Here is an 18,021-nt window from a genome sequence, read left to right as displayed (position 1 = left end):
CTTTTGTTTTCTTTGCTAAGACGATATGGTTACTTAAACAAAACAGGAGATGAAAGATTAGCCACAGAGATGCCTGAAACAAAAATGGCAATAACATCCATAAGATCATTATGATATCAGTATAAGAAGTGGATGGATACATTTAGGAGTGTTTAGAAAGTCTAATTTTGTGTAAGTGAGAGAGAATCAAATTAGATATCTGACAAATAAAACACATATGTTTACAGAAATCCATGTAGTTTCTTGTTAAAGCCTGTTTGGCTTTAACAAGAAACTACATGATCATGATATCGGAATAGATGCACTTCAAGTGATGATACTGGGGGATGTGTTTTATTTGTCAGATATCTAATTTGATTCTCTCTCACTTACACAAAATTAGACTTTCTAAACACTCCTAAATGTATCCATCCACTTCTTATACTGATATCATAATGATCTTATGGATGTTATTGCCATTTTTGTTTCAGGCATCTCTGTGGCTAATCTTTCATCTCCTGTTTTGTTTAAGTAACCATATCGTCTTAGCAAAGAAAACAAAAGACAAGCAAAGAAACAAAAGCATTTTCATGAAACTAGTTGAGAAAATAAAATAAAAAAATAGTTTCTTATTACAAGTATTTTTTTTTTAAAGAATACCAGCAGACATATTCCTAGTATATCATCCTAGATCATTTTTGCTTATGTATTATTAAATAATAATGGCGAGTTCTGTTTTATTGTCTTCCTTTATGATTATGCCATTAATGCTGTGTGTAAACTTCCCCAATTTTCTTCAATCTGCCAGTTCTTTTCTCTGGTCTTTTGATAAACTATTTATTTCTAACCCTAACTCTAAGATCCTGATCTAAACAATAAAAAGAAAAAATAAAGTCCTTATCTGGCTTGGTGTTCTGTGTAATTTCATTATTGTTCCATATATATTTATTCATCTGGCTCCTTATCATATGAGCCTTCCTTATTCTGTCATCCATTTTCATTTGTTATTACATCTATTAACAAAATAGGAAAAATAAAATACTAATTATATGAAGAGCCAAAGGCTTCAATTCGGCGACATGAACTTATTTAAGTTAAGGGAATTATATCCCATATTGTTTCATAGCTGAATAAGAAACTCAGTGAGTTTCATGCCGAATGGAAACTATATAAAGTTCGGCAAGCGTAAGCAAATACCTGGATAGTGCAGCACCTGATCCCTTAGGTAGTGCAAGCTGCTGGAATCGCCGAACTTTATATAGTTTCTATATTCGGCATGAAACTCTTTGAGTTTCTTATTCAGCTAAGAAACAATATGGGATGATTTCCTTAACTTAAATAAGTTCATGTTGCCGAAGTGAAGCCTTTTGGCTCTTCATATATAATTAGTAATTTATTAGGACAGCTTCTTGGCAATTCTCATAAAAGGGATGTAAGTTCTGTTCACTACAAACTTGGTATTAACTAGGTCTACCTACTCACTGATGAGACCTCAAAAAAGGTTGAAACCGGTCTGGGTAGTTACCTTCTCTCATAATGTTGAACAATAATACAGCTCCTAGGAGCTAAGTTCACATTATGGGTACTACCTAAGGGATCAGGTGCTGCACTATCCAGGTATTTGCTTACGCTTGGAATTGCCGAACTTTATATAGGTTCTATATTCGGCTTAGAAACAATATAGGAAAAATAAAAGTTTATATGGTGTATTGATGTATTACTATTGCCAATGCCAGGATGATACATTATTCATTTTTGTTAATAAAGACATGTTTAGTTTATATCTATACCTTTTGTCATTTAATTTTGATAGGATAGTGTAACAAATCTTAGTGTAGCCTGTTATTATCACAGACATTTGACATTCTTGTTTTTAATTTTTAGGATGAGCCCATCATTTAATAAAGAAGTGTTTGTGGATTTCATGGCTGCTCAGATTAAAACTCTGTCCTTTCTGGCATACATTGTTCGCATCTACCAAGTAAGTTAAATTAATTAAATCTTTTTTAAAATTTGAGTCTTGAATGGGGCATGGAGTATAAAAAAGAATGAAATATGGCTTAAATTATATATAATCTACATGTTGCCTTTGTTATTTTTAACTTGTAGTGATTTCCAGCTACTCTGCTAAACTGGTTTGTCATTTTCTAGCAGTTGTTCATGATAGTTAAGGAATAACTTTTACTTATTCCTTAATTTTGTTTCTTAGACAAGTAAGTAGGCAACTTTTTATTTTATATAAACATCAATATTAAATAATAAGATATAATCATCTTCAGTGATCTGAATGTATGAAAATTTACATTTCAGGCAGGCTTATCTCCTGTTATAATAAAATAAATATATAAACACTAAAACAAATGACATGTGATGTTTTTCCTGCAACAATAGTTGCTATATATCAGAGCGAGTAAAAGTTCATTTTGTCATCAAAAACAATTTAGGTTAAACATCCGTTGCTCAGCACAATGGATGCTTGCTATATACAGCAAATCAAAAGCATCAGAGTTTGTTACAGCACAAAGTTGGTTATGGAGAATTTAGAAGAAACAAGACTGACCAACTACTCTATTCCCAAGAAACAAAGGAAATGACAGGAAACAGAACAAAGAAAGTGGTAAGAAATTGAAAGTTGATGAAAAAATATAAAGAATTGGCATAAATCATAAACAAACACACTAAACAAAATTATCTTTTAATTATTATATCAAAATTATTATATTCTTCTAATAGTTCTTCAAATGGTGAAAAATCATCATCAATGGAAAAGAAATGGAACTAGCAGAAAAATTGGATAAGTGCGAGATCGACATAATACGTGTTACCAAAACAAAGAAGGCAAAAAAACGGGCGAGATCTTTCTGATCAAGAAATACAAGATGTTATATTCAGGAAATAACAATCAGGGGAGAAAAAAAAGAGTAGCTATAATATTAAACACTGAATATGAGGATAATTTTAAATGGCATGCAATATCAAGTAGAGTGATGTGGACTAATATCAGAATGGGGAACGGGACAATGAGGGTTTGTGCTTATGGGCCCACAGAAAGTTCTAATAAGAAAGAAAGAAGTGGAGGAATTTTTCAAGGCATTAGAGGATGCAGGTTGACACAACAAAAAAGAAAAAGTTGGTCCTCGTTGGAGATGTAAACAGCAGAGGAGGACATGATTACCAGGCATATAAGAATGTTTTGAGTAAATTTGGAGAAAAAGCAAACCTAATAATAATGGTAAGTATCTGCTAAATTTCTGCTCAGGACATGGACTAGTTATTACTTACACCATGTTAGTAATATCATATTAAAAACGAGGATATTAGGAAAGAACTTGATATTGTTAACATCCAAGAATGTGTTAGCAAAGCTAATCTCTATTGGTATGGTCGCTTAAAGAGAATGGGAGAGGAAAGATTATCAAAACAAGTGTTCTCTGCCAGGTTGGCAGGAAAAAGAACAGAGGACCATGACGTAGGTGGATGATACAGTAAAAAGTGCCTTAGAACACAGAAATATAAGATCTGATAATGTTGGAGTCTTGACAGGTAACAGATTGATTTGAAGAAAAATTGTAAATAAGAAGTTAGTAATGATGTATGTTTTTCATGCAGTACTGTCAAATTCTGTACAACCTATGAGGAATTTGATAATTATGATTAATTCATACCTGCTCTTTGAAAACAAAAAAAAAATAATTTGTCCACAACCTTTCTTAAGAAAGAATGTATTTCTTTTTTCATGTCTTGTCTACAATATTAGTTCCCTTTTCTGTTTCTTTGGAATACAAAGATAATTTTAAAGTTCTTTTTTCTTCAGGAAACCTCTTCCCTGTTGCGGAGCACAAAAAGCTGATCACTTTTGAGTTCATATAACTAGAATAAGTTTGCTGGAACTGTCCGTTACTTCAGGAGAAACTATTTTATTATTCTTATCATTTTTAATTTCATTCTAACTTTAGCCTTCATTGAAAGAACTTCCATTAATTTTGGGATAATTGTTATGAGGGAAACTGTTTTTGGTTTCCCTCTTAATGCTCTTTTCCCAATTTTTGGCTTAAGAAATGTCTTTTCCCTTAAACTCTTTTACTCTCCTCACCTTCCAACTTTCAGAATGTATACTGTTTTAATCCAACCCAATAGCTGCTCTATTATTCTCTCCCCGCAATATAAACTTAATCATGTAGTGTTGTCATAGTGGCCTGAACACCCCTGAGGGTACATATAAGGAAATTGATAATGTTCTTCCTGTAGGCATGTAATGAGATACTGGACTGTTGTGGGGCATATGTCTCTTGACCTTAACCAATGCTCCATCCCATAGATGTTCATTGGGGTTCAGATCAGTGCTCTGTGGAAGCCGATCAAGTGTGGTGACATTAATGTCCATAAACCACACATTTGTAACAGCAGCCTTATTCACAGTATATGTTTTGCTGAAAGCGACAAAAGTGACAATGGTCAGTTCTGTAGAAACGGTATTAAGTAGGAAGCATTGCATCATCATGAATGTGCAGATATCTGTCGGAGTTCACTGTCCATGGCACCACAGAGATCCAATGCCAATACCAGGAAAAACAGGGCCATACCATCACACTGCAATCTTCAGATTTCATAGCTATGGTTATGCATTCTGGTAAGAGATGTTCACTTGGCATCCTACCACACCCATCCATCTGCTTGGTAGAGGGTGTAGCATGATTCCTTGCTCCATAAGAGGAGTTTATTGTAGTTCTACCATGGAAATCCATGTTGTGAGCCTTGGTTCTGAATATTTTTATGCTGATCTGTGTTCCAGTCAATTCCCGGAACTCCTCATTCAATGTATCGGCTGATGAATGGCGATTTTTTATATATATATATATATATATATTATCCTTTGTAGCAGTCTACGGTCATGTTTGGTTAGTATGGTGGGTCATCCACTGTGTGTGTGTGTGTGTGTGTGTGGCACTTGCTGTTGACTCCCTGCATTTCCATCTCAGTTTCCATCTTGGTATCACTGATTTTTGACTTGGAATGGCCCAATTTGTCAACAATTTGCATAAGAGTTAGGCCTGCAGCATGGCATCCTGTCCTAATGCTTCTTTTAAACTTTGCCAGTTCTCTTCTTGCAACCATTTCGCCATGACACAGTTGCACTGACTCAAGAGCATTCCTTCAATTTATACTTGCTACAAACACAGGGCTTCTTACATGGCACTGTGCACCTTGCATTGGAATTGGAATATTTTTATGCTGATTTGTGTTCCAGTCAATTCCCGGAACTCCTCATTCAATGTATCGGCTGATGAATGGCGATTTTTTTATATATATATATATATATATATATTATCCTTTGTAGCAGTAGCAGTCTACTTCGTAGCAGTCTACGGTCATGTTTGGTTAGTATGGTGGGTCATCCACTGTGTGTGTGTGTGTGTGTGGCACTTGCTGTTGACTCCCTGCATTTCCATCTCAGTTTCCATCTTGGTATCACTGATTTTTGACTTGGAATGGCCCAATTTGTCAACAATTTGCATAAGAGTTAGGCCTGCAGCATGGCATCCTGTCCTAATGCTAATGCTTCTTTTAAACTTTGCCAGTTCTCTTCTTGCAACCATTTCGCCATGACACAGTTGCACTGACTCAAGAGCATTCCTTCAATTTATACTTGCTACAAACACAGGGCTTCTTACATGGCACTGTGCACCTTGCATTGGAAGTGTCCATTGACTTCTTTCTAAGCAGTGTATTTCTGAGAGAAAGGTAGGGAAAATGAAACTACTGAGTATTGAAAGGATAAAATTATACAGTTATTTCAATTAGTAAATTACTTTTACAGTTGTCATTTTTTACTAAATTACCACCAATTACTTTCACTGGTTAGATTACAAAATACAGTTTTTTTTTTATTAGGTTATTTCTGAATTTCAAAATTATTTCTTGACTAATTACATGTGTTCACCAAAATTTTCTGTTCACATTTTGTGAAAAGTAGATTTGCCTTTAAATATGCCCATCTTCCTTTTCAAAAAGTGCCTGCAAAATGCTGAACAGATATTCAATACTTCACACACATTTTTAAATTTGTCTTCACTAATTTTCCTTTCATAAGATAAAGTTCGAAGAATGTGTTTTCAGCTCCCTCATTATTTAAACAATAATTTACTATTCTGTTAGCCAATTGAATCGACAACCAATGGCTAGTTTACAGACTGCTGAATTCGAATCCCACTCTAACATGGATATTCATGAATATTTTTAGCTTGTAGAAACCTTTCATTGCGTAGTGTAAGACCATCAGACAACGAAAGGGTTATTGAAAGACTGAAGTAACTTGAAAAGTAGAATATGTTTGATCCTGTGAAATTTTCCGATTACATAACACTTACATACTAATAGTAATAATGTGTTGTTTGCAGGTTTGCAACCTTTAATAAATGGAATTCACATTAAATAAATAAAAAAAAAAGATTAAAAGTTCTTTAAGTTTGTATTGCATGTTCTTTTTATTCACTTATCAAAATCGTCTTTTGTTAAAACAAATTGCTCTTAGTAAGTTCATTCTGATTAATTATTGGCTTTACTTATTGCTGGTGTATTTGAAAAGAATTTCAGCATTCTATGTCAAAGTTTACTACAGTCATAAATTTCATTCTGTTAATATTTCCTAATGGTGCTAACTATTTGGAAACCATCAGTTTGGCAAACATATTGTATTCTACATTGGCTTAAAGTACGTTATGAAGGTGTAACCTGATAAAAATTTAATGCTACATAAGGTACTTTGTTTTATTATCAAACTAGTGTAAGTAGTGACAGGTCATATTCCCATGACTTCTCAACTATTTGTCGTAAAGTGAAAATCTGAATCCTGACATCCTCTATTTGGCCTGAATCCAGCTTGTTCTTCACCAAGCTTCTCTTCTACAATTCTTCTCAAACATTTCTCAAGTATACTGGTATAAATCTTCCCAGGAACACTCAGTAGAGAAATACCTCCTGCAATTCTCACATTCAGTTTTATTTCCCTTTTTATATATATATGGGTACTATGAGAGCTCTACTCTAATCATCTGGAATTCATCCCATTGTCCAGGCCCTCTGAACTATGTAGTGCAGCCACTGTAAGAGTGTTATACCTACATACTTGAGCATTATTTAATATCATGTACTCCAGCTGCCTTTCCACATTTCAGGCCTTTGATGGCTTTTTCTACTTCAAGTATGAATATGTATTCCTGATTGCATGCCTGGTCAGTGTTTTTTATCAATGTGCTGTCATCGCTGCTAGTTTCATTTTGCAATTTTTCGAAGTAATTACTCATACTTCAAGGATATCTTTTTCTCCAGTTTTCATATCACCTTTATCATCTCTAACTCCTTTTGCAGGACTCTTTCCTCCATTCCTAAGCTTCAACAACCTCCAGAATATCTTGCCACCTTTTTGATATTTATTTTCTATGTTCTTACCCAAGTCTTCCCATGACTTTCGTTTAGCTAGTTTTACACAGTATTTAGCTTTCTTACATTTGTCTCTGTATTCTCTAAGAGCACAAGCTGACTTACTTGCTAGGAACTTTTGATATGTTTATTGTTTTCCTTCACTGCCTATTTAACTTCCTGTATCCACCATGGAGTTCTGATTTTTCTATCCTTGCAGACAACCTCACCACATGCCTCTCTGACTGAATCAATCAGTGTTTTCTTCAGAGCTTGTCATTGAATTAATCTCCATTGACTAGTTTTCTATCAAATGATGGTAAAACATAATAGAAAACTAGTCTTGCAGTATTCTGTTAGGGTCTGAATATGTGTTGGTCTATCATTATTATGATAGACCAACACCTATTTAGGTATACAACATTTGTTATACCTTTGATGGGTAAACACCAGAAAATGATGGTAATAATTTCTTCTAAACTTGGCTATGGTGCCATTTTGTTTCACTTCTAGAATTAGATAAACCCAACAAAAAATATATATTTTAAGCACATATAAAAAAAAATCTAATTATTCTTACTGATTTGTGTAAGCAAACCTGCTTATTCATAAAACAAAAATATATATCCTTGTATGGCACCCTATATAACCATATTGTTATTTGTGTAAATTTTATGTATTTGAACTGAAACTCTTTTTGGTATTATCATTATCACCTTAAAAAAAAAAGCAAATTCTCTTTCAGGATGTTGTAAATGCACATTCAACTCAGTTGGCCAATGGTATGTTAGGTTTATTGAAACTCTGTCCCCAAGAAGTAGCTCATTTAAGGAAAGAACTGCTTATTGCTGCTCGACATATATTAGCTACTGAGCTTAGAGAAAGTAAGTTAAATAAATTTTTTTTTGTGTGTGTGCGCATGCTTGCACGTGTGAGAGAGAGAGAAAAAAAAATGCCCTTGCACAAACATGTAAACCAATTACACAGCATTCCATATATTTTCATTACATTTCAAATTAGTATATTTGACCACTTTTGAAGCCATTGAAGGACAACAAAAAGATTGACTATTTAAAATCTATTTTCATATTGAACTGCATTGCCTTTTTTTCTACATTTTTTGTGTGTTTTGAAAATATTATCAGTTAAAAAATATGTTAGAATAAATTTTTACAGAATGGTTTCAAATATACATAAGTGTTTAAATGTAAAATTTTTATCTTATAGCACTGTTTTAAAAAAGTTTTGCAAGCTAACATCATATCTGTTGTGACCTTGATTTTATAGATATACTTGTCTTTAATGCTAACTTTCTAGTCTGATACTATGCTATTAAAGCATAGTATCAGAATAGAAATGAGGAATTCAACCACTGTCACATATCTTTCAGTAATACGTTCTACTGGGAGGTAGAGAGTGAGAAAATCTGGGAATTATTTTTAAAGGAAACACATTCTGCATAAATAATTATGATCCATATTACTGCGCAGTGTTTAGTATTGCTCAGAATTCTTATTCCCTTTTTTCGTATTTCACTAGTGGTGGTTCTTTTATCACATCACATTAAATATTTATTGATGCAGTTTAAAAAAGATTTATTGATTTATTGATGCAGTTTAAAAAAGGGCCAGTTCACTTTAAAGAAAATTATTTAAGTTTTAAGTTGAGCACAGTAAAACTTGTTAAAATTATACTTATAAAAGAAAATGTTCTAAATTTTTTTAAAAATTTCCTCTGAAGTAGTCCAAATGTCCAATTCTTTATTAAAAAATTCATTTTCCTTAAATAATGCATAAAAATATGAACATACCTATAAATTCAGTATCTTTTGATAGCACCCTCCATCACGTTGACAACAGTGATCTGACTGCTCTAGATGGCCTACATTATCCAATGGATGTTGAGCATTGTAGGTCATATAGAAGAAAACTTTAAGCATGAGGCAACTCATGCTTAAAGAATTGGGAATATGAAAACAGGTGTATAAATTAAAGCCTGAACAGTTCATATATTCAAAAGAAAATAAATGTTTGAGCCCAGACATTATTACAAAAAAGTAATACAGAGACAAGGAAGCTCCTGAGAAACAAGTCTACCTTAATTGAGGAAGTCAGCAAGTTCAAGGTACCTAGAATTCATTATTAATGTGAGAAATTGCTGTTCTGGAGATGTCAGAAGAAAATTAGGAATGGCTAAAACAATAGTCAGAGATGTCTAAAATCTGGAAGGATGGGACTATCTCGACTGAAACAAAGTTGAGGAATCTGTATGTAGCTGATTTTCCAACAGCAACTTATGGATGTGAGATTTGGAACCTACAGAAGTCTGATAGGAAAAGAATAGCTGCTTTTCAGATGTGGTATTACAGAAGACTCTTGAGGATGTCATATACTGAAATGTGGATAAACTGATTGGTGTTTGAAAGGAACAGTAGGACTTTAACACACGTAAGCCTCAACACACATATGAACAGTAGGACTTTAAGGCTCCTTAAGGTTATTGACAGAAGAAAGTTAAAATACTTTGGACACATTGAAAGGATGGAAGGAGGACCTCTCAAAACAGTAATAGAAGGCAAGGTTCCTGTAAAAGAGGAAGGATTAGACCCTCACTGGAATAGAGGGAATGGTGTGTTTGGAGTGATCGATCTTCAGAGAGCTGAAGCCTCCAGAAAAGCATACAACAAGATCACCTGGTGAGGACTGGTGTGACACATCACTGAGCTATGGAGTGACCATACGGCATCCATATGGTAGTACATAAATAAAAGTAGTACAGTAATAAGTAAGTGGTAGAACATGATTTACAACAAATTAGGATACATTACAATGAGATCAGCTTAGATTTGGTAGGTGAATTATGCAGGGAATAATAATTAAATATGAAAAAAAAAGGAAACTATATATAACATATATAATAAACATGGTCAGATGTTCCTTCAGTATCTTGTACAATCAACTGCTCTTTCGGTGAAGAATATAAGGTCCTCTTTTGCATAAGGCGATGGAAGAAAGAGACAAGAAAGAAGGTGTTCCATGGACTGGGTTGTCCCACGCTCACAATTGTCTGGGCCAGTGAGGTAGCCCCATTTGATGAGGTTTTGTTTGCAATGTCCTGTCATCTGGAGTCTGTTTAGGCTTTTCCAAGTATTCCAGTCCAAGGGGCACCACGTGGAAGATGTTCAGCTGTTGGAATACCAGTATTATTTTCAGAATATAGTGCAAGCCATTGTTGAAGTCTTGTCTCTGGGAGGTTTTTAGGTGGTTCAACAGTTGTCAGGAAGCTATGTCGGGATCTTAGTCTTTGGGACACTGCGGTCTGGCCAAACAGTGGGTGGCCTTCATCATTCATTTGTCTGCTTCTTTCATCAGCTGAGAATGCAGATCTTTGAATTGAAGGGGGTGCAATATACAGGTTTTTTAGTGGTGTTGGTTTCAGGCATCCTGTAATTAAGTGGCAGCTTTCATTCAATGCTGGATCAAGTTCTTCAGCATGGCAGGATCTGGACCATACTGGATAGGCGTATTCAGCAAAACAATAGCAAAGGACCAAGGCAGAAGATCTCAGTGTGCTAGCGTCTGCCCCATTTGGAGGAAGTGAGCTTTCTTAGTATGTTGTTTCTTGCATTCACTTTTGCCTTTGTTTTTTCTATGTGGATTTTATGAGAGGGTGCGATCGAGAGTCACACCGAGGTAGATTGGTTTCCAGGAATGTTCTACATTAGAGCCTTCCCAAGAAATCTGTAGCTTCCTGTTGGCTTCCTTATTGTTAAGGTGGAAAAGGCCAGTCTGGTTTTTTCAAGAGATTTGGTTTTAGTTGATTGCTGGTATAGTATATGGTTAGACTATTTAAGGCAAGTGATAGAGTAGTTTCAATGGACTTGAATTTTTTTGACTGAGTAGCTATGGCAAGGTCATCAGCATAGATATAATTTCTAGTTCCTGGAAAGATGGGGAGATCATCGATATAGATGTTGAAAAGTAATGATAACACACTTCCTTGGGGGAGGCCATTTTTTTAGTGGTGCCAGTGGCTCTTCCTACCCCAAGGTCCACGTAAAAGCGTCTGTTTTCCAAGAGTGATTGGATCAGGAAGACAAAGCGATAGTCTATAGTTATCCTGTATATTTATTTCTGAGTGTGAGATGGTTTATGCTATCATATGCTGCAGTCAGGTCTACAAAAACTACTCCTGTGGCAAGTTTTTGCTCATAACCATTTTCTATATATTGAGTGAGGTTGAGAATTTGTGATGTGCAGGATTTGCCTTGTCTAAAGCCAGCCTGCTTAGCAATAAGATGGGGGTTCGATTAGGGGTTGTAGTCTATTTAAAATTAATCGTTCATAGAGTTTAAAGAGGTTGCTGAGTAGTGATATAGGTCTGTAATTTTTTGCTTCGGTTGGGGTTTTCCCTGGTTTCAGAAAGGCCACTTTGGCATGCTTCCAGATAGTTGGTATCCTTAGGGTTCTGAGGCAAGTATTGTATAGGTTTAATAACCACTCTTTAGTCCTGGTTCCAAAATGTTTAATCTGTTCATTACAGACATCATCAAGACCTGTGGATTTTCTAGGTTTTAATAGGTTTATGGCAGCGTTGAGTTAAGTGATGGTGAAATCTGAGTTAATCATATTTTGTTCCTCACTTGGGGTTCTAAGTATCTTATTTTTTGTGTGTTTTTTAATGAATTTTCCATTCAGCAGCAGCTGAGCTGGTGAGCAATTTGATTAGCTGTTACCTGCGGATGCTCATATGGCATAGTGAAATCTTTCTAATTCTGTTGATAAAGTTCCATCATCTGGAACTTTCATGGCATCTGAGTCCAATGAATAGATGATGACAATATGTCAAACTGAGAGCAGTTCTATAAAAGATTATAGAATTGCCCTCTATTCTGATTTCACAGGTATGCTACAGAAAGTTTTTATGAAAAAATAAAATTATCTAGCTCACAGCCACCTCTGAGCATAAAATCTGGTTTTTAGACCAGAAAGCCTGTCACAAATCTAGATCATAGTCTTGCTCTTGGTTCCCCCCCCCACCATCTTGGCATTAGATACCTGAATATTGTCTCTCATTGTTTCACTGATTGTCCCATATAATAATATGTCAAAGTAATTGCTCCAGCTATCTAAAATATCTTTATCTTCAGGATTTATGTCACCTTTATCATTTTTAATTGGTCTTGCTTCCATTTCTAAGCTTTTTAGGAGCCTCCAGAATATTTTTCTACCTCAATGATATATGTATTCTATATTCTTACTAAACTCTTGCTGTGATTTTTGTTTAGATTCATTAAATACAGCTTAATTTCTTACTCCCCCCTCCCCCCTTATTCTCTAAGGCAACCTGTTGACTAACAAAAAAACTTTCAATATTATTTCTTCTTTTCCAGTACTGCCTCTTTAACTTCTTGAGTCCACCATGAACTTCAGAATATTTGTAAATTAAGGAGGCCAGGAAATTATACTCTTGGGTTAATCCTTTATTCAAGTGTATGCAAACAAAGTTTGATTTTGAAGTAACTTCACGACCGGGCAACTTGTATATAGAGCTAAATGACTTCACATCACTTGCCTTTCACTAGACTTTCAACATCTATCTCTAATTCAGAGTATTTTAGTAATAAGGTGTGACACCTTTTGGCTACTTGTATATGGAAATATGACTTCTGCATTACTTCAACCTTGGTATCACTTCTTGAGTGTGGCTCCCACTGATTAGATAATACATAGCATCATAGATGTCCATAAAGATATGTGTTTTGCATTATTGGATGCTGATACAAGTGATGTGAAGTCATTAGCCCTATATATACAAGTTGCACAGTTGTGAAGTTACTTCATGCTCAAACCTTGTTTGCTTACACTTGGATAAAAGATTAAACCAAGAATACAATTTCTTGACATCTTTAATTTATAGTATAACTAAGTGGAAAGACTTTCAACCTCAGAATATTTGGTCCTTGCAAAAAATGTCACTGCATTTCTCCTGGACTGGTGTGGCACATCACCAAGCAACACAGTGACCATACCACATCTGTTAATGTCTAATAAATAGATGGATGGATGGATCTGCTTTCTGAATTATGTTGTGCAGCCACTACCAACTTTTATACTACATTTGAAAGCATTTCTGCTTGAACATCATCTACTCCAGAACATTTTGCAACCTTCCTGATATTTTTCTCGACACCTTACCAAAGTCTTCCCATGATATTTGTTTTTAACTTCTTTTACACATTACGTTGTCTTCTTATATATTTTCTCAGAGTACACTGACTTTTGCTTAACTTTTCATTGATGGATACCAGTTGTTCATACTTTCCAAAATCAAATGAGAAATATAAACCAGACAAGAGTAAGTCCTCACCCTCACGGAAATTAGACTAGTCTATGAAGCCTAAACAATAGAAAAATTTTTACAATGGAACTGTTGTGTTTTGCCAGAATATCAGTGATATCAAGCACCTGCTGAGAAACACAAACCCCTTTTTGTTTCTGTCTGCAGGAATCTTATTTAAAACTCAGTGAGGACACTACCTTCAGGAATATCTCTCTTATAGACAAGCACAGAAGCAGAATGGCTCTGCTCATGGTGGAATAGCTCTACTTGTGGGCAGTCATACTCCTTTCCATCATGTCCAGCTTAATACTACTCTGGAAGCAGTTGGGATTTGCCTATCAGTATGGTTTCTTATCCCAGTTTCTTATCTCAATATATTTACCACCAGGTTATGAATTAAATGAAAGGGAACTTGATAATCTCATATTGCAACTGCCTCAGCCCATACACCTAATGGGTAACTTTAATGAATATAACACTCTGTGGGGGTAGTTCCAGCACAAATAGATGAGATTGTATCATTGAGCAAATTCTCGACAATCATGACCTCTCCCTTATCAATAACAGAGCAAATACCTTCTTCCTTAAGACTACACATGCTTATTCTGCAATTGATCTTACAATCTGCTCTCCTGCCATTTTTCCACTACTCACATGGGATATCAAAAAAAACATATATGGAAGTAGTCATTTTCCCATTATTAGCACTGTCTTCAAAAGAACCACATTCTCCTATATTGATGCCCTTGTGGAAAATGGACCTGGCTGACTGGAGTACATTTTCCCAACTTAAGAAATTTAATACTGATGCAGTCAGCCAAACACCTATTAATGAAGCAGTGAAGTATGTAACAGATTGTGTTGTCCATGCATCAATTCCAGAACATCATCCCACACTATCCAAAGCCTTGATGGAACCCAGAGTGCCAAGAAGGATCAAGATACAGCATGAGGTATATTTCGTAGATACTCCACCACAACAAACACACAAGCATGTTATGTGAGATGTCAGACTCAAAAACTATCCTGGATCCAATTTACATCATGGATTAATCAAACAACCAGTGCAAAAATTCTATGGGATAAAATCAAGAAGATGAAAGGTAGATACAGAACACACTGATGGTCTACCTTTGACGATAATGGATGTATTGTTGCTGATCCCAAAGCTATTGCAGACACTTTAGGAGAAACTTTGTCAGAATCTCAGCAACAGTTTCATATTTTCCTGATTTTCTAATTTTGGAAGACCATAAGAAAAACAGCAGCTATACTTTTATACCAAGGGGATAGAGCCATACAATCAGCCTTTTGTTAAGAAGGAACTCAAAAGAGCACTTCTCCTCTCTCTCAGCCTAGTGCATTAGGCAATGATGACATCCATTATGAGATGATGAAATACCCTTCATTTTCTGTGAATCTCCTTCTCTTACTACAACAGAATATGTACAGAGGAAGAGTTTCCCGACTTTTAGCATAAGTCAATAGTCATTGCTATTCCAAAACCTGGCAGGGATCCAGCACAGGCCAACAATTATCATCAAATTGCTCTGGCTAGCTGACTTTGTAAGGTCTTGGATAAAATGGTAAACGCAAGTCTTCTCTGGTACTTAGAAAGCAACACACTTCTTTCCGACACACAGTGTAGTTTTTCTAGACACTGATCAACCTTAAACCATCTGGTTTGATTAGAAACATGTATAAAAGTCACTTTCCCAAAATAAAAACATGTCATTTCAGTGTTCTTTGACATGGAAAAAAGCTTGACACCGCCTGAAGACATGGCATATTAGACCTGTTTAATCTTGGTCTGAGAGGACACCTTCCTGTTTTTATTAAGAACTTCCTGTCCAGCCAAGTGTCCAAGTTTGAGTGGGAAGCGTGGTAAACATTTCAGCCATATCTTCAAGAACAGAGAGTTCCTCAAGGCTGTCTCTTGAATGTAACCTTCTTTAAACCATATTAAAAGACCTGTTTAATCTTGGTCTGAGAGGACACCTTCCTGTTTTTATTAAGAACTTCCTGTCCAGCCAAGTCTCCAAGTTTGAGTGGGAAGCATGGTAAACATCTCAGCCATATCATCAAGAAGAGGGAGTTCTTCAAGGCTGTCTCTTGAGTGTAACCTTCTTTGCTATCAGAATGAACTCATTTACTGAACATTTTCCTTCCTGTTTTTATGTTGATGACCTCACAATTCACATTCATTTACTGGAATTCACAATTTACTCTAATACGAGAATCATTGAAAGGTAACTTCAACAAGCAATTGATTGTGCCCTTTTATGGGCTCTTTGTCATGGATTCAGGTTTTCTATTAAAAAAATCTGTGTACACTTCTGCTGAAACTGCCCACCTGATTCTCAGGCAAACTATTATCTCTGTAGTACAGAGGCCAAGTTTTTGGGACTGATCTTTCAGAGAAATCTAACATTCTTTACATAGATTTGCTGATCAATGTTCTTTGTTCTGTATTTATTGAACATATTCAGAGCTTGATTTTGAAGTTTCAGGTGTACAGATCTGCAAGGGAGCGCATGCACCATTTGATGGACCCTATCCGTCTTCAGGGTATCTGAATATTTACTGGTGCTTTCCAAACATCACCCATTCAAAATCTTCATCTTGAATCAAATGAATCCGTCTATCACTTTGATGAAAACATTTGTCTCTTAATTATACCTTAAAAATAAGGTCCATTCCAGATCATTCTACGTGGATTAGTCCCTTTTCTCTGTGTTATGAGGTTCTGTATCACACACATCAGACTGCCATCTGTCCTTTTGGTATGTGCATTAAAGAGGTTATAGAAGCTATTATCATGCACAAAACACCATTCCTGCATGGCAGGCTTGTGCCCCATCTTACAACCTCTCACTTTTATCAAGTACAGAAGTCTCATACACCCTCATCTATCTACCTTCAATTGCTGAATGCAACACAAAGCAGCCCACTTTGATTTCTTGCGCATCTCTACTGATGGTTCGAAATCAGAGTTCTGTGCTGCTATCTTTCATAACATTTCTATCTTCAACCAGATTCCACTTGATCGCAGTAATTACACAGCAAAGTTACATGGCATTCAGCTCCCACTTGTGCATATCACAGAAAATTCATACCAAAAGTGTATAATTTATACAGACTCCTTGAGTTCTTTACGGGCTGTCTTCTCTTCTGTGTATAATTCATATTCACTGCCTGGACAGGTGTTACAACTGTTGTACAAAATGAAGACCATTAATTTTGATCTTAGGTTATGTTGGATTCCCAACCACATCAGAATTAAGGGAAATGACATTGTAGATGCAGCTTCTAGCATCTGCTTGTGTTTTTTTGACATACTGCTTGACAGTCACTTTTACTGACTACACCTGGTTTGTAAAAATCACAGTTGGTTGCCCAATGACAATACTCCTGGCAGGAAGCGCTGATGAAAAAATTTCATGAGATTAAACCTGAAATTAAGCATTGGCAGTCCAGTCAATGTAGGAACAGAAGAGAGGAAGTTGTTCTTGCTAGGCTCCACATAGGTCAGTCATCTCACACATTCTTATTTACTGAGGGGCTAATGACCTACCTATATGTGAGAATTACAACACTCATCTTACCATTAGTGATATTCTGGTGAAGTGCGAGTGTTTCACATGAGAGAGAAATGAAATTTTTACTTATCGCTGAGCCCTATACAATCAGACAGATGTTATTAAGCTTAGTCAAATTGCATGACAGTTTTAAATTTTTCAAAAAATTAGTTTATTTGAACACATTTGTTTTCAAATTTGTTTATATGTAGATACCACATTGTAGATATTACACCTCCAAATCAAAAAATTAGAATAATCAAAGAAAATGCATTGAATGATTTGCAATTCTAATTTATTGCATAGAAAATAATTATTACCAAATATGAATTAGTATCATCTAAATCTAAGGACTTTGTAGATTACATAACCATGTAAACACATAAAAATGTAATATAAATTATAAGAAAACTTATTTGAAAACATTCACAAAATTAGAATAATTTTTAACATGGTTTAAAATTTGCAATATTAGAATATTCTAAAGCCTGCTGCAGTATGACATTTGTTGTCATTGCACCATAAAACCACAAATCGATCAAGCTGACTTTCTTGTCAAGAACTTTTGATATGCTCTCTTGTTTTCCATTCCAAAAATCAGAACTTCAAAACTACTTGAGTTTTTTGAAGTTTGCATCTTCGCATCGCTACAGATAAGTTCATCACACACTTCTGGCTGAATCAGTCAATTATCTTCTGAGTC

At 35.2% G+C, this 18,021-nt stretch overlaps 1 protein-coding gene across 1 annotated transcript in view; it reads left to right on the top strand.

The window, feature by feature from the left end:
* Positions 1–18,021, top strand: part of Nipped-A (Transcription-associated protein Nipped-A) — a 936,100-nt gene that overhangs the window by 90,188 nt on the left and 827,891 nt on the right. The window contains exons 8-9 of the mRNA XM_090393977.1: positions 1,864–1,960; positions 8,144–8,282. Coding sequence (XP_090250103.1) covers positions 1,864–1,960; positions 8,144–8,282 — 236 coding nt within the window. The remainder of the gene's footprint in view (positions 1–1,863; positions 1,961–8,143; positions 8,283–18,021) is intronic.

Source organism: Typopeltis vanoorti, chromosome 6, assembly GCF_054136105.1.
Source record: "Typopeltis vanoorti isolate ZY-2024b chromosome 6, IOZ_Tvanoo_1.0, whole genome shotgun sequence".
Classification (NCBI taxonomy): domain Eukaryota; kingdom Metazoa; phylum Arthropoda; class Arachnida; order Uropygi; family Thelyphonidae; genus Typopeltis; species Typopeltis vanoorti.
Note: the sequence above shows the minus strand (reverse complement) of the source record. Positions and strands in the feature narration are given on the sequence as shown.